At 35.9% G+C, this 18,858-nt stretch overlaps 1 protein-coding gene across 14 annotated transcripts in view; it reads right to left on the bottom strand.

Moving 5' to 3' along the window:
- nhsl1a (NHS-like 1a) overlaps window positions 1-18,858 on the bottom strand; it is a 67,473-nt gene that overhangs the window by 19,210 nt on the left and 29,405 nt on the right. For 3 of the 14 annotated variants that reach the window (XM_087290696.1, XM_087290689.1, XM_087290690.1), the window contains exon 1: window positions 1,777-2,004. The exons of 10 other annotated variants lie outside the window; for them this stretch is intronic. In XM_087290696.1, the coding sequence (XP_087146822.1) occupies window positions 1,777-1,831 (55 nt within the window). In that variant the 5' untranslated portion in view covers window positions 1,832-2,004. Of the gene's footprint in view, window positions 1-1,776; window positions 2,005-15,678; window positions 17,124-18,858 lie in introns of those variants that run through there. One more of the 14 variants, XM_087290681.1, reaches the window with a different exon arrangement.

The raw sequence follows: 18,858 nt of genomic DNA, 5'->3' as shown, positions 1-18,858 counted from the left end.
CACACGTCTGTTCCGAGCTTTCATTCCCATATTGACCATCACACTTCCCCTTTTAAAACTATACGAGTAACACGTCTTGTGTATTGTATAGTCTTAGGTGCAATCTATAGCTTTGATTCCATACATATACACATTTTATTCTGCATTTTAGTTTGATAATAAAAAAATGAAGCAACAAATGGAGAATAAAAATAATATTTGAGGAAACAGATTAGTTTATCTAACAATCCATTACACTAAAGTAGTTAAGCTAAAAATTTAGTAACTGGTAGATCATGGCCAACAAGGTTTTTAGGCTCTTGACCATGTTGCAAATACTGGTTAAGATAGTTATTGCCATTGTATAACAAAAATAAATAAATAAAAAATTACATGCATATCATCAACGGTTTTTGCTTAACATTTTATTTCCATTCGTAAAATCTTCATTAAGTAAAGTTTTTTACAAATGCTGCACATTCTGACTGGAATAGTTTATTGAACCGAAAATACTGTTAGTGTGGTAAACATCTAATCAGACTGCAGTTGTTTTGTATGAATTAGTTTGGCATTGTTTGTTGTTGTAACTTTCTAAAAACCTCTGTAGTCGCTCTTTTAGATCGAAAAATTAAGAAAGTTTATTTCCTGGATAAATAAATGACTAATTAAATGTTATAAATTTAGAAGAAGTAAACACAATTTAAACAGAAAAAAACTCTCCTATTGGCCGCAGCCGCCAGGCACATGAGATAGATTTAGGAGCTGCAGTCATGTGCAGTCTTTCAGGCTCAATCAGAGAAAACACATGAAAAACTGCACGAGGGGCCGGGCCAATCAAACACTTCTGCACCACTGCGTCTAAACACACTGGAGACATGCTTGTCTCTGGCTGGTGTCTTGACAACCCAGATTAAACGATCAATTATGCCAAAGCCCTCTGGGTAAGACTAACCAGGTAAGCTTTATATATGCTTTTTTCCCCACACCAAATGTATGCCAGTGATTATAGATTATTCACAATCATAGTTTCCTCAAGTACAAGAGGTCATGCACGAGTACTAGATCATGAGCTCAAATTACATAGAGGTAGAGGTAACTAGTCCACCAAAAAGTCAATTGCTCTGTTGGAAAATACCCTTAGGGTACAAATATGTAAATCAGTACAATGTTACTGTAACCTAAACTTACAGTACATGTACAGTGAAGTAGTACAGTCATTCTTATAAAAAGCTACCAGTAAATATAATGTAAAAATGTATCTTGTATAAATGATAATAATAATAATAACTTATATTATTATAACATATAATAAAAATGTAAATGGACAGTTTATACCATGCAAAAATTTGATAGAGTATATTATATACATATGAAATACATATTATTAACTACATGTATATATATATATGATTATATATTATATATACACACTGCATATTAAATTGGAATATATATATGTATGTATATATATATATATATACACACACACTATACAGACCATCTGAGAATTACATCATCAATAAAAAAAATCTGTGTTTGATCTTTGCAGAGACCATAGAACTTAATTTTAATTTTTTATTTTTTTGTAGAACAAGGTCACCATAAGGAGACTGATGTCCCGCTATAAAAAGAGACTCGCAAACAAATGTAGTACAGGGCTCTGAATCAGAAACATGCAACCCACAGCAGCGGTGATGAATAACCCCACACCCAAAACTACTTCAGTCCACTTGACCTTCAGCAGCACAACTGATAAGATAAACCCAAACCGGCATGGTACATGATGAGAGCACTTACCCTTCTTTTTAAAGTACTTAATGACAGATTTAAGAGTGGTCCCGATGAACACCATTGTGACTAGCGATAGATCCCCTGAGAGATGCGTGCATAAGGATGAATTAGTCCACCATTGGAGCAAGTGAGTGTGTGTGTGTGTGTGTGAGGAGGAAGAAAAAAAAGGGGTAAAAAAATGCCGCTACCCAAACGACACTCTCTCTTTACTCATTTTACGCTGACTGGCACAGCATGCAACACTCCCCCTCCTCTTCTATCTCTCTTTCTCCATCACTCTCTCTCTCTCTCTACACATACACATTCACCCACCCCAGAGGATATTCAGCTGCTGTTTGAGTTACACTCTCTCTCTCTCTCTGCATCCGCCTTCCTCTGCTCATCAATTGTGCTGTGCAAATCTCCTCCCCTCCTTGTGTCTCTCGCTATAGTGTATGTCTCTCTGTCGCATTGCATAGGTTTAAGACTCTCTCACCTTGTCTTTACTGCTGTAGAGGTATAACCAACTTGGATCTGTGCCATACACTATGGATCACTGACAATCAGCCTATTGTGTTTCTCTACACCGCTGCAGCTCCTGCCACTCCTCCTTTCGCTCTGTCCTTTTTCTTTAGAGCTGGGGGGCCCAGGACGAGTTTGAAAAGGATCTTAGAGCATTCAGGGGAGATTAAGGTGGTGGTCACCCACCCAACTCCTATTTAGCCACTCGGTACTGCAGTTTTTTCATTAGTGCTGAAGCAAGTGTGAGTTTCTTCCTCCTTCTTTTTCTCCTTCTTTCTAATGAACTGTGAACGGCCACTCAGCAATTTCACACGTGAGGTTGGTCAGAACTGCACAATTCACAGTGCAATTCACTTTGATTGTTGATATTACTGTATGTCTATGAATAGATAGCACACAGTGAGAAGTATTTGTCAGATTTAAACCAAGTCCGGTGTGCCAATCAGTGATGCTGTAAATTAGAGACCTCTGTTCACCATAGCACTCTCAAATGACACACAGATGGCCACAATGCGTTGATACTGATCCAATGTGCCCATCATATAGAGCGTGACGACCACTCAGTGGCACAGCAAATGTCTGTCCTTGATTTTGGCACTTTTTGGAGAAGAACTGGCAACACAAATCTGAAGTAGGCTGTAACCGTTTGTAAAAGTGATTTTATAGTAGTGGTAAAAATGTTAATTGCCCACTTGGATAATAATATATTTGGTAGTGCTCCCTTATGTAAAATTCACTTCTGCTGAAAGCCTTATTAATACACTCTGAAATGCTGGTATTCATCCAAACATTTAAATCTGTTCATCATCTACACTTAAATTTATTTGAAAAATATTTGTCCAAACATTGGGTATCTTTTTTCAATGATGCAACCCACCATTTTTCGTGTAGGTAATGATTTAAGTTTTGGATGAATTTTATATATTATACCATTGTGCAAGATGTATTTTAAAAATTGCAGCAACTTTGTGTATTTTTCATCTGCAGCATTGTTTGGAATTTAATGATTCAGATTTTTGTTTAGGTGCCAAATGCAACAGCGATCCATAACTTTTAGCGGTTATAATACTTCTGAGGAAGAAATATTTAATAACTAAATCTAACTTGTGAGACTATATTAGTAGTAATGAACACATTTAAATTTGCTGTTGATAATGGTGTCTTTTAAGCTTCATATACTGTAAGTAGTACGTAACATAAGCTCATTCTGAAAATGAACCCCCATAGACTTTACTGGAGATCGCGAATTATGTAGCCAGAGGTACGTATGGCTGCAATTCATCTATAAAACAAACACTACCGGGCAGTATGATGCCGTTCCTTTTTGCGCTTACCAGCTGAGCACTTAAGTCCGTATGGATGGCTTTTCCGTTGTTAGTTCGTCCATTTGCTTGCCGCGTACATGGGCGGATTTGTGACGCGGATCGGAGTTGACCGCAACGGCAGGGTTCGAGTCCGGCAAAGAATGTTTCAAAAAGCAGGTAAGACAAAAACAAAAGCCGAAAAATAAAATAAACAAGTAAATAACAGGATGAGAATGTGGTGAAATCTGAAAACGTTGTATAAAATATCCGTCCGCGAGGGCTATTCTTTTTCTGGATTGCTTTTTAAAACTGTCGGTTGGGTTTAGGGAAGTGGGCAGGCAGGTCAGTCAGTGCTTTTGAAAACACTGTCAGTTAGGTGTAGGAAAGAAGTAGGGTGGGTCAGTTGATTAGTCACTCAATCGACAACAGCCTCTGGTGGATTTATGTGAGAGGAGCAGCCGCATTAGCACTTGCAAGAGAAATTTGAGATCTCAAAAAAGCTCACACATCAGCCTCTGGTGGATTCGTGAAAACAAAAACTGCAAAAAAAGTACATATTGGGATGTATTTGGTGCTCTCCAGAAATGCAAATTCAGAGAACGTACTCAGAATGAGCAGGGGTTAATAGTACCAGACTGTTAAAACAAAATATAGTGCACCACTGTGTTCTATCCACTGTTTGTTGAATTGATGTGTGCAGAGCAGCTTATTCAAGTGCAACACCATTCATTTTCTCCATTCTTAAATAACTGAAAAACTCATGCTGGTTCATGTTGACTTTAACATAGATTGGTTAATGAATGTCTTTAATGTGAGGATTCTATACATAGTAAAAGTTCTATATGAAACTATAGAAACTTCATTTTTAGAAGAGGAGAGCATTTTCATATATATCTGCAGTCTTCTGTCTGTAATGCAGAAGAAAATACCTGGGAGAACATCATTTGACTGTGATATTTTTTTAAATGTAAATTCTTAGTTCTCTACTGTAGTTTCATTACTTATTCTAGAGCTGCTTTGCTTGTGTTTTTCATGGGTAATGTTGTGTATCCCGTTGACCTACCCTGGCTCAGCTAAAGGGCACACTCATAATGAGATTGGGGTACAGCCCCTAAAATGCTAAAATCTTCCTGCTTGACTGATCCTATTGTATTTAGTGGTTTCTAGCACTACTAGTCCTACACAACACAAACTCATATACAAAAACTACAGCACCTCTCCTCTCAATATCCCAGACAAGACATCTTCAATAGAAGACAAACATCTCCATATAAAGCAGCTGGAAGGCCAACGAAAATGCCCATTAAACACTAGCCTAAATAGATGAACAACAACAGCTAAACTAATATAAATCACAAGCTGTGTATTGTTTTTCACTCATTCACACATACGCAAATAATATATGGCAAACTGCATACCTATAGAGGAAACAGCTCTTAAGGATGGTTCTTTTATACAGACTATGGTCCAGTTGGGATTTTGATTTGCTGCATTCGTGCTGATGTAATAGAAATGAATAGGACCATAATGAGACAGATTGGGGATTGTGAACAAAACTCCAGCAGTGTTTGGACTCCCTCAAAGACGTCTCAGCTATTGTGTGTCGCTGTGTGAAAATGCCAGACAGACAGAAAAACGTAGTATAGTATAAAAGACAGGAAAGCATTTGAACTTTAATGAGGAATGGGTTTGTAGACAGGCATTGCACTGTATGTATAATGTATTGGTACAAAAAAAAAAAAAAAAAACTGTGGTTCACAGCTTTATTTTTTTTTTAAAAAGGACATCAGTGGCAGTTTATGGTGATTTCTAGCATCAAAACATTTAAAGTTTTTTTATTAGAATGTTTTTTTAGTTTAGAATTACATATTAAAAAAATCACGCAGCACAGTGGCTCAGTGGTTAGCACTGTCGCCTAACAGCAAGAAGGTCGCTGGTTGGCATCCCGGCTGGGTCGGTTGGCATTTTTGTGTGGATTTTGCATGTTCTCCCTGTGTACGCATGGGTTTCCTCTGGGTACTCCAGTCAGTGTTGCCAACTTAGCAATTTTGTTTCTATGTTTAGCAACTTTTCATACTACCCTAGCAACTTTTTTTCAAAAAGCACCTAGTAACAAATTTAGCATTTTTTAACATTCATGTGGCTACTTTTAGCAATTTTTGAAAAGCAACTCAATGGAGCAGTGGCTGCAGGTTTCACTCGAATAGACTGAGAAGCTCAGAGTAAATTGCTTGCTCAGATTGTTTTTCATAACTGTTAATTTACTGATATTTGTTCACATGTATATTTGTTGGTAATTTAGGTAGCAATAAATTCCAATAGTGCTATAATTGTTGTCACTTTCACAAATGTGTCAATTTCACAAGTTAAAAAGAGTAAGCACACAACCTGTGATTGTTTAAAAGAATGTAGCTGTTCATTATCGGTGTTATATTTAAAAATAAAAAATTCTTATCAATGAGTGTTTGTATTACTTTTACAAATAGTTATATATATATATTTTCATACAAATCTAAATGGACATATTTCAACTAATGTTTTTTGCTGAGATGGCCAGTCAATTTGAGAAAACATTAATTATTTTGTATAATACATAAAGATGTAGTTTTGAGTTGTAATTATGCAATGATGTCGTTGAGTAAAGTAATATGTTAATAAGAACCAAATTATTGTGCATCTGGATGTAATGTTTTAATTTAATATAATATAATATAATATATATTATAGAGTAGAGACATGACAGGCTTACGCTTGTCAGATACTACGTGATAAAGTCACTGTTGTGCAAATCATGTCATCTGGCAACATTTAGCTACTTTTCGGGAAGGCTTTAGCTACTTTTCATTGGAAATAGTTGGCATTACTGTCTCCGGTTTTCCCCCATTGTCCAAAGACCTGCGCTATAGGTGAATTGAATAAACAAAAATTTGCTGTAGTGTATGTGAAAGTGTATGGATGTTTCCCAGTGATGGGTTGCAGCTGGAAGGCCATCCACTGCGTAAAACTTATGCTGGATTAGTTAGCAGTTAATTCTGCTGTGGCAACCGCTGATGAGTAAAAGGACTAAGCTGAAGGAAGATGAATGATTCAATGAAATATCTTTCGATAAACACTAATTAATTGTCATTTTAAATCTTTAAACTTTGACACTATCTTTCAAAACAATAGGTTTATCCATTTGTGAATACTTAAAAAAAAATCTTAAAATATAATAAATAACGATAAATACTGTAAAATACTTGCAGTGCACTCACACATGCAACATGCATGTTACGATCCCAGCACCAATCGAAACCAAAACCAACTAGACTGAAGCACTGAAAACGAAAACACCATGCAGCAAACAAAACAGCAAACGCACCAGGATGAGAGCGTGCACAAATACACATTACATTACATTACATTACGTGCATCCCGAGCACACCCGAACCTCACGTGCACACGTCAAGTGGTAACAAGCACACCCCGAGCACAGCCAAGATGGTGCTTATACAAAGACAAAGAGAGACAATGACAAGAATTTATGAGAAAACTCAAGCAGAGCACAACATACTAGACAAGACAGGACTAGTGTCTGGACTCTGCCACCAAAACAGGAATTAACAAGACCGGAGTGGCAGAATCCTGACAGTTACTTTATAAATGGTGTACAAACATTTCTTCTTAGCTATCCTTTATTTATTTGTAAGTATTTTTGTATATTTAAAATGTCTAAGCAGAGTGGATTCCCTTAGCTATAGCTATCTTGAATCAGCATCTTTCATCTCTATGTTTTTTTTCCACTTTCACTGCAATCACTCTCAAATTCATGCATTCATAGGAGAGATAATAGCTGAAAAGGTTGGGGCTTGTAACAACACCTTTAATCAAAGCAGTCATCACACTGACAACATTTTCTTCATAGTGAGCAAAACCTGGCTGATTAGAGACAATCCAAAAAAGAGTCCCCTAGCAACAGTAGAGGAAAGAGAGGGCACTTCAGTGAGTGAGCGAGTCACGTGAGTCCTGCCCACACCTGCACAACAGCCCTTATCATTCGTCCTGCTCACACACACTGCACTCAGCACAATGGACACACTCAGTCCAGGGGCTGCAGTCACCAGGTTAACAGCCTCTGCTCACATTTCACTGATGAAAACAAACATGGACAGTATTACCAGAATAAATCAAATGAGCAGTCTGTACAGCTTATATCAAGGCACAATCTAAAAATGCTGCTTACAGAAAATACAGTTGTGTAATGCAGAATGAATTCCATGAATACGTTATTGTGTGCTGTTGTAGTGTAGTATCATGTTGCAGAGTACAGTCGGCCTTTAAAAAAAATACCATATTTATCTTATGTGGGCTCAAAAATAATCTTGTTTTGGAGTTGAATTAAGCTTTTTTAGGTCATTGGTAGATTTTTTAAAAGGCATAAGCACTAGATTTTGATAAACTGTATGGCATAATTATCAACTAAACCTGAAAGCTTTTGAAATGTTTTTGCCATAAATGTACACTGTTAACAATTTCCTGTAGAATCTACAGTAACTTGCAGAAGTTTGCCAGTAACTTACTGTAAATCAATTACAGCAAAAATACCATATTTACATTTTACAGCACCATTTATCTAGCTGTGTATGTATTTACTGTATTCTGTATATGTTTATTGTGAACTATACATTCATTTTTACAATGCAACTTTAAAATACAGAAACATTCTGCATAACTGTCCTACAGTAAAATTCAGTTCACATCACAGTTAAATACAAAAATCGTTAACAGTGTATTTAACTTTATTTAGCACCTTTATACTCTATTTAGCAGTCAGTAAACATTCACTAGCCCTTTAAATACAAATCTTCAAATCATTTTTTTTCCTGAGCCTGAACAAAAACAAAACTAAAACAAATACAGTTGGAAAATATAGAGGAAATACTGTGCATTTTAAAATCTTAACTGCAGAAATGGAAACTGCAAGGAGACGTCTGTATCTGAAAAAATGTATTATAAATAATTTTATAATCAGCACAATAATGATATCATGAAAAATAAGCATTTATTAAACAGTAACAATATGGTCACCATTATATATTGCATCTCTAGAAGCACCGTTTTGGGGGTCTGAAATGTTTTTAGTAATTTCTTGGATATGTTCAAATGGGAAAACAAATGCAATGTTTCGATCCAAAGATGTGAATTATTTTATGCTCAAAACTGGAATATTGTATAAAAGATGTGTGAATAAAGCAGTGTTTCCATCCAACGAGTCAAAGAGAACAAAATAGTCACTTCCTGATTAACTGGGGGCAAATATCAAAAGTAAAAATGGAAATGACTTAAAAGACACGCAATGATCACGTGATGGTATTTGAAGGCATGAGACTAAAAGCGCAGACACTCTTGACAGTTCTGAAGGTCATTCATAATATAATAACACTAATACTGAAATTATGAAAGTGTTTTAGAATGACCAAAACAACATTTCAGATGTTTAACAATGAGCTCAGCCTGCTGGTTTGTCCATTCACACACTTTTTTCTCTTACAACAAAATCACATAACTCTTTTAATGCGCATACTGGATTGTTCTGTAAAAGTGTTTCCATCTTAGTTTATGCGCATCTTTGCTTATCGAATAAAAGGTTTACCCTTCTCAGTAATGCGTAACCGTTTTTTTTTTTTAATGCACATCTTGCCATTTCCATCAATCGTTTTTTTATGTGCATATACAAAATGTGAATAAAATAGGTGGAGAGAAACATGAAAGGACGAAAAGTGAGGACCGGGGGTGGGTGGATGTCATGGATGAAATTAAGGACAGGAATGGGTGGATGGGGGTGTTGCGGATGGCACCTTAGGTCACCTCTATGGACGTGCTGGCAATGCATGTAAGCAGACCCCCCAAAAAACACAAAAGCCAAAAACAGTGAGATTTTCATTGTTTTGGATTTTTTTGCAGTGGGCAGTCCTTGTGGAAGTAGGAATCGACCAACCCAGGCTCATTCTGTTTAAGTACTCTGATATAGATTTCTGGAGAGAGCAAAATAGCAGTGTATGCTTTTTCACATCTCAAATTTCTCTCATTTGCACCTGCTGTTCTTGTTTTCAGAATGAGCCTGTATTGGAAACGACATAGCCGTGTCACCTAGACTATACTAGTAACTGTGTAGCAACACTTTAAAAATCCTTGTGAAAATTGTAAATAGAAACAGCCCTGTCAAGCACCTAGCATTTAGTTTCATTTTACTATCTAGAGTGTTTTTCTTTCCAGAAGGCCATCACATTTAAATTTACAAGTTTGCCTATAAAACAATTTTAAAGGATAAAATACTATATATATTAACACCAGTGGGCGAATATTCAAGCTGCTGCAGTGCTTCTTAACATCTTGCCGTTAGCCTTCCTTTAAAGGATTCAATTATAGCAATCATCATTAATAAATTTCATGCATCATATTGTTGGCTCTCTTTTATGAAAGCAATCTGGCACTTGAGGCAGTGCAACATAAAACCTCTGTTATCTTACATCTTTATTACCGGCTGTGCAACTATTTATGATCCCCTAAATAAAGGCAACAGCACAATAATATCATTGCCTACAATTCATGATAATTACAAAGTGCACATGCCAAAAAAAATCACAGCAATAATACAGTAAAGCAGATCTTACATAGACAGAATAAATATCTGTAGAAGCTCTGACTCTTACATGACCTGGTTACGGCTACTAAGGTAGCTGTGAGTGAGTTTGGTGATAAAATTCACCCAGAGCTTCAGGGCTCTTCATCTTCTCTCGATTTTAATTTAACTAGATCCACACACATGTGAAGGGGAGCTGCTGATTTTCAAGGGCACTTGATGTGTAAATGTGTCTTAGCTTCTATTGAAAGCAATACATGAACTGACTTGCATGTCATGATTCAGAAATCTGCTTTGCTGATCTTAGATGATGTGACGTGACATCTGGAAGATGGTTTTTGTGATCATTTGACAGCAGAAGGTGAGCGTCACCTCGGTGCAGGGCCACAAGTTCACCTCTAGCTGTTAGCTGGAGATCAGGACACTGGCTGTGACTGAGTGTAAAGAAAGCTCTTGTGTCAGCATAAAGCAAACCAGACCCTATACAAGCTTAAACACACACACACACACACACACACACAATTCTCACAAAACAGATCACTTGAGTGTTGCTATGTGGTTGCTAGGGTGTTTTGGGAGACTGCTATTTTTGTAGAGTATTGCTGTATGGTTGCTAGGGTGTTCTGGGGGATTATTAGCTTGTCGCCAGGTTGTTACTAAGGTGTTCTGTCGACTGCAAGGTTGTTTTGCAACCCAGGCTTATTCTGAAAATGTACCACTATATACATTTCTCGAGAGTGCCAAATATGTCCCTGGAGCTAAGTTTTTTTAGCTATGTTTCAATCCAAAAATGTGAAATAAATTTATGCACAAAACTGAAATTTTTCAAAAAAAACTTATGCATAAAGCAACGTTTGCATCCAGTGAGTCAAAGAGAACAAAATTGTCACTTCCTGAATAACCGGTGCAAACAAACAACTTTTTTTTACCCATTTAACACAATATAGACAATTTTAGGAAACATTCATAATATTTTGGAACAGTAAACATGTCAGGCTACATAATTAAAATAAACTATTGACTTTTACTATCTTCATCAGCTTCAAAAACACAGATTTCCTTTACAACAAATAAAAAAAAAAACACTTAAAGAACTTTCTACATATTCCTTAGAAATGGTATAACAAAAAATGTTTGCGGTTTTAATACCTTGACTTTTCCAAAACGTGGTAAACCTTGAAACTCGTTATTGTCCCATGCCTAAACTGGACACACTGTAAACATTGGGAAAGCCGTCCATACGAAGGTAAGCAGTCAGCTGGTAAGTACGAAAACGAACGGCATCATATCGCCCCATAGCATTCATGTTAAAGATGAAATGCAACCATACAAACTTCTGGCTACAAAATTCGCAATCTCCAGAAATGTATATAGGGGTACGTTTTTAGAATGAGCCTATGTTGGTGTTAGGATGTGGTTGCCAGATTATTGCTATATGGTTAGTAAGGTGTTCAGGTGGATTGTTGAGTTTCCTGGAAGAGTTTTTTTTTCAGAATGTTAAATTTACAGTCTATCTAATGTTTGTTTGTTTTTACATTTGTGGCCTAAAATGACTGATATATTCTTTTTTCAAAATCTATGGCATTATTTGCCTCTATTCTTGTGTTTACTGTGAAAATACACAACACAACCATCTAGTAGTTTTTTTATCTCTTGAAAGACATTCATCTCAAAAGCAAAACCCTTGAAGGGCAATTATTTGTCATACAAATAATTATTTTATCTATGAATAGCTGATGTGTTAGTGTATACACTACCACTTAAAAAATGAAAAAGTAAGGAGCTTTCATTTTCTTTTTCTTTTTTAACAGAGCTCTGATTTCAGTACTGTGTTACACTATCAGTACTACTTGTGGAAGAGCAAAAGCTAACATTTTGTAATATACATTTTCTAAAATTTATAAAAAAAACTGTCCCTAGAAGTCATTTTTAAAAATGGGACTTATTTGGCCGACAAACAATGCTGTATATTCCTTTCTTTCATTACAAAACAACTGGGATGAACAGACATCCAGATTTCTAAGCATGGGGCATTAAAATATGAGTTCCACCCAGACACAGGCCTAATAAATAATACAGCAGCAAGCCACTTTACTGTGTCTGCTCAGACATATGTGCCATATTGATCTGTAACATGTCTGGCCTAGCATTGGCTCCAAAGTGTGCCAATATCTGTGTCAGAAAACTGGGCCAGCTCCAGCACAATGAGAAATACGATCCCATATAGCACATCAGCAGACCATTTTGGGATTTGGGAGTGTATTCTTTGCTACATGGAATAAAGAAGCCATTCTCTGCTATACTCATCTCCCTGAATGTAGTGGTTCATGTTAATTTGAAGTTTTACAAATAGCTGCATGTATGCATAAATATATGTCAAATGGCTTGGACCTATTCCCAGACATTGCACAATTATCAACATTTTGATCTCAGATGTTCTACATTTTAAGTCATGTTATAGAATTGACGCATTCCTGTTAAATTCCTCAGTGACACACTTCTCAGTTAGACTTCAAACAAGCTATTTGTCTCTCTTATCTCTGCTTCAATGCAACCATAATGAAAAAAGGCAAGAGACCATTCGTAGTATTAACGGTTTACATTTACGTTTTCATGATGAAATAAAAAAACATAATAGAATTATTTCTGAAGACTAAACACAAGTAAGTTACCACAACTCCATTCATTTATTTACTATTGTGAAATAGATGTTATCACAAAAAAACAGACCATCATTTAAAGACAGACCTTATTATTCTACTTCTTTTAAAATCAATTATGTGTACTATCAGAATTCCTGCACCAATCAAAGTCACAGTGAGCCAAAATACAATGTTTGTATGTATGTATGTATGTATGTATGTATGTATGTATGCATGTATGTATGTATGTATGTATGTATGTATGTATGTATGTATGCATATGCTTATTATTTTGTTGTCATATATAAACTAAGCTTATGTTTCTATTGATTCAACCAACAGCTTTAAATGAACAGATTTATAGGATTGTAGTACTTTCCCTAGTGAAACCTCTTAGTTCACAGTACATAGTCTTCAAATTAAAGTCTGTAATGTTATGATTCTCTGATGGTTGGTTTATTTTATAGCTTATAATGCTTTTAAGAAGGCTCTTTTAATATCCTCTTTACTGTATAACTATATCTGAAGGTAAAATAACAGTGCCATCTTGTGGCATAACCCTGTAAATCAGACTTTATTAGTCTGACCATTGAGAGGGGAAGGGTCTAATGGGAATTTGATCATTAAAATAAAAAACATTAAAAAGCTACAAAGTGCCCTCTTGAAGTGACACTCATGAAGAAAGAGGTGTGTGAGTTGTGTTTGTGTGTGCCTCCCTGAGCAGCTGTGTGTAGCTCAAAGCCTATTTAAAAGTAATTACTTTAATTAGACCGTATTAGAAGTGTTTACCTCACCGTATGGACACACTAAATGAGTGTGTGACAGAATATAACACATCTGAAGAGTATCTAAATCCAACAAAGCATTTTGAAACAAATGGTTGCCTCAAATGCAAGTACAAACTATTATAAATGAAATAAGACAAACAATGATTAGTAATAACAATCCTATTTAGCATATTTATTTTTAGCTACAGTAAAACTATTTGAACTTTGTGTAAAAGTTTATTAATGAATTCTGCACTGCGCGACAGTGGTTTTTAAAATTTTGGTCTATTAATTTTGTTAATAATATAATTTATAAGGTCATGATTCACACTCGTTAAGTAATTAATTTATATAGCTTTACATTCTTAGAAGATATAAAACACAGACGTTTCGGCACAATTCCTTTCTCAGTGTGTCAATTATTCAACGAGTGCAAATCAAGTACTTCTGTTTAACTTTGTGTAAAACTAAATGATTTCCAGCATTATTTGAGAATAATTGAATTGAACTGAATTTCTGATTTGAGTGGACTGTAAATCACATATGGTTTCGCAGAGGCATCTGTCTTCACATCTGATGTAAGTGAAGGGAGCAGCTTGCCTGGTGCATAGGATGGGATTTTAGCACAGCGTTAAGAAATCAGTTATGTTGTCTGCCAACTTGAGGCTTAGTCAACATTACACATTTATCAATGTGTAAGGTCCAAACCAAAACTCTTTTCTAAACAAGCCTGTGCTAAGATTATGGCTGCTTATGATCACTGATGGAAAAGGATTAATATTGCATGCAATATGTGCACATATTTAGTTAGGTATAAGTCTTATAAATAACTTCAGAAGCAGAGGGTTTAATCTGAGCAAATTGGCCCACTGGATTCTGAGAAACATTACGACTGGAAAAGTAGAGTTTGTATTTACAGTTGCTATTTCTATATGGGGTAAATGCAGATTGTGACTTTATAACTTCACATCTTAAAAGGAATTGATTATCTGAAAATTCTGTCAACATCAACAAAACAGATAGATTATTATAGATATCAAAAGATGTAGATACACTAATTAAGCTTTTAATGTTTAAAAAACAATATAATGAAAGTGATTTTTTTGACTTTCAATCTAGATTCTAAATCTTATATCTACGTTTTGTGTGACAAAAATATTAAATTATTTAAAAATGCTATAAGAGAATTTAAAATGCCCTATTTAGTGCTGTTATTATAAACTTAAAAATACTTTAATAATAATAGAAATATGTAAATTAAACAGAAATATTAGATTTACAAAATTTATAACTAAAATGAGTATAAATATTATGAGGTAATGCAAATAGATACAATAGTTGGCTTTATCAGTTTTAAAATGAAAATAAATTAAGTTTTAAGAAAAGAAGCATATAATTAATACTAACAGTATTTAAGCATCTACTAACATCAATACTAACTGCCTGATTTATGAACAAATTGTTATTTTGAGTTATTTTTAGTACTTTTCTGGTTATTTTCCTGCCTTTTTGAACCTCTAAAGTTTTTTTTTTTTTTTTTTTTTTTTTTTTTTGCAATCAGACAACAGTACATTATTTCCCCCTTTGTATTCTACAGCAGGAAAGCCATACAGGTTTACAGCAACATGAGGGTTAGTAAATTGACAAATTTGCAGTTTATGGTGAACAAGCCCTTTAAAGACAACATAAATGGTAGAACTTCACTTTGAACATTATGTATTCACTTCTTGAAACAGATTATCCAGAAATCTCTCCTTTGTTCAATAGCACTTTTTTCTATTGTGCATCTCAGCCCTACTCTTGTCTTGGCCTGTCATGTACCAGACTTCAAACACCATCCTAAAACTGGGCAGTACATTAAGCTAGACTTTAATCATCGCTCTTCAACCATTCACCACCAAAAACCTGTTAAAACGCATCAGTCTTTCAAGGGTCTAGCTCTTATGTTTTAACACCTGCTAATACAGCAGCTTCTTTTTTGTTATGCCAACAAAGTTGAGCACCAGCCTTTGCTCTTATGCTTAACAAACTCTCCTCTAAAGAAAAACGACAAACTAGATTTGAAGTGCTACCTCTCCAGTCGTGGATGGATGGACTAAAGGTGTAGTTAGGCTGACCCTGCAGGGGGGTACCCTTTCGAGTTGGTGGTCCCGTCCAATGTCTAGGTGCCCATAAAGCATCCTGCTGCTGGTGAATTTTAGAGGTGAGGAGTCTTCGACGAAGACTGCCCTCTGTCTTGGGTTGGAGGTTTAGTTTGCGGGTATAAAGAGGAAGAAGTTCATCCTCATCCTCATAGTATGTCCTATTCCAGCATTTCCCAGCTGGTTCGGTGGAAAGGCAGTCTACGTAGGCAATCATCCTGCATTTGACAAAACTGTCTTAGCTTCAGTCCAATTCAAGATGTTTACATACAGGTTCCAACATCCAGCCTTTTACTTTTATCTCCACAGAGCCAAGAAAAAAACGAGTTCAGAGAAACCTTCACTAAGAAACTTCCTTTCATGACAGAGTTAATATTCTGAAAGAGCAAACTTGGGTTCTCCATAGGCAAAAAGGTTAGTGAGAAAACACATCTAGTGTTTGTTGTCCTCTTACTAAGTATCCAAAGCTTTAGACTGAGGGAATACTTCACTACTCAAGTTAGTTTGCCAGCTAATCTATAAACCAGGATTATCCCTTCACATCCAAGTGCTGCTGAAGGCAAGCTTTGCAGTGCAGATGGTCACCTGGGAGAAGGTGAAAAACAACACCAAACTGATGAAGGTACAAATGTAAACTTTCACTTAAAAAGGTGGAAATATCATGACAGACAAAGATGGTTGCAGCTCTACAATCCTTACTAATTTCTTGAGTAACTACTTTATACAGTGTATATTTTTACAACAAACATTTGAGTATGCCGTAATTATTAATCTGTTTGCCATTTGAGAATAAATAATGACAACCCAGGCTCATTCTGAAAACGAATAGCTATATATATATTTCTGTAGAGTGCCAAATATGTGAGAGGAGCTATGTTTTTTGCAGTTTTGAGAGTTTTTGAGAGCTCAAATTTCTCTCGTGAGTGCCATTCACGCCTGCTGTTCTTGCGTAAATCCACCAGAGTCCGCTGTCGACTGACTGACTGAATTACTGACTGACTGACCAATCGACTGACCCACCTTCCTCCTTCACTAAACCCAACCATTAGTGTTTTTAAATACAAAGATTGACCCGCCCACCCACTTCCCTAGTTTTTTACCATGTTTTCAGAATTTACCACATTCTCACCCTGTTATTTACTTGATTATTTTATTTTTTGGCTTCTGTTTTTGTCTTACCCTCTTTCTTAAACCGTTCTTCACTAGACTTGAACCCCGTCAAATCCTCTGGTCAACTCCTCTCTACATCTCAAGTCTGCCGATGTACATGACCAGCTTACTAGACAAACAGGTAACAGCGGGAAAGCCGTCCACACAGAGGTATGCGGTAAGATGCTATTGCGACAAAGAACGGCATCATATCGCCCCATAGTGTTAATTTTAAAGACAAAATTTAAAAAAATTTTTTACAAATTATTATTTTTTTTTATTATTTAATTCAGAATGTTTTATATATTTTTAAAAACAATCATAATGTAAGAATGACACTTAATGAATTAATGACAATGAATAGAAATTATTATTGTAATGTGGTAGATGTAGTTCTAATGTTACAAGAGTTGTCACAGAAATAACTCAGATTTGATTCAAATAAATTTATTTGTATTTTGAACATCCAATGGGTTTGTAATTTACCTAAAGATTAGTTAGCAATAATAGAATTTTTATTTTTGGAAAAACTAACCCTATAAGTATTTAAAGGGGTGGTCGAGGATGTAATTTTAAGGCTTGGTTGTGTTTATAAGATGCAAATCAATGTGTGCTCATGTTTCACTTTAAGCAAATCGCATTGTTTTTTTCATATATCTAACTTTGATTTGACTGTCAAATTTCCTAATTCCTCTGAAAGGCCCGCCCTTAAGTGACTCTGATTGGTCATCATCATAATGTGCTGCGATTCACGGATCGGCTCCACAACACGCCTGTAAAAGCATGCACTTTTCTGCTTTGTAAACAATCAGTCAACCTCCTGCCTGCTCTCTATAATAAAATCTGACAAGTGTCTGTAACGAGTGAAAATGGGGTGCGGCTCCTTTAAGAGCGTTTGTCATTGTCTGTGCGTCTATGTGTGTGTGTGTGTGTGTGTGTGTGTGTGTGTGTTTGTGTGTGTGTGTGAATGTTGTCTGCGTCTATGTGTGTGTGTGTGTGAGTGAATGTGTGAACTTTCTGTAACAAGCGCATGTGTGCGGAAGTTTTTTTTTTCTTTTTCTCTGATGCTCGGATTAAGTTATTTTCTGTAATATATTGTGACAGTAGAATAAAGCACAAGATGTGGGATGGGACCTGTGTGAGCCTTAATATTTTTCTGCTGCTACCACGAGTCAGGTGAGCTATTTTGTATTTTTTTAATTCTGTGTGTTACACGACGTGTTTCACATGTATGCGGAATATGCAGGTGTGAGTAACATGAATTATCCACATATTTTTTGTGACTTCATTGTCTGAGATGTGAAACGCATGGAAAAGCTGCCTGAAGACAATCAATGCAGTCGCGCACACACATAAGAGACATGAATGTGCTGGTGGAGTGTGTGTGTGTGTGTGTGTGTGTGTGTGTGTGTGTGTGTGTGTGTGTGTGTGTGTGTGTGTGTTTACAGCAGTTTGACTGATAAATATGAATTTGTAGCTAAAACGTTTGCCTGCAAAGCAGAATTTCGCATTGTTTACATCGTTGCTACAGCATACCATTAACGCTAGACACTGTACATGTCATGATAAATTTAAAAAAATAAAAACACTTATAGGTTGTAGTTCACAGCTTCTGCTTTGAGGAGATTTGAACCCAATCCAGCACTGAACTGGAAGAGATTCTGGAGCTGTTTTGTCAAATCATGCTTGCTCTGTATTTTATAATTCTCTGGAACATAATTAATATTGAACAGTACGCACTTCTGTCTTTGTGTCACGTCCTTTGGAAGCCCAAATACAGAAACAGATGAAGCTCTGTGGAAACAGCAGTGTTTGGATGCATTTTTAGCTTCATCTCTGCTATAACGTTACAGCGTCTCTGGCCACGGCCCTTACCTGCACAGTGTGGGTGCGCAATAAACGAACCTTTGTGATCTCACAGGGGGCGGAAGTATTTTTTGTAGTAAAAAAAATTAGTTCATT

The sequence above is a fragment of the Danio rerio genome, chromosome 17 (assembly GCF_052040795.2).
Source record: "Danio rerio strain M-AB ecotype USA chromosome 17, GRCz13ab, whole genome shotgun sequence".
In the NCBI taxonomy this organism is placed as follows: Eukaryota; Metazoa; Chordata; class Actinopteri; order Cypriniformes; family Danionidae; genus Danio; species Danio rerio.
Note: the sequence above shows the minus strand (reverse complement) of the source record. Positions and strands in the feature narration are given on the sequence as shown.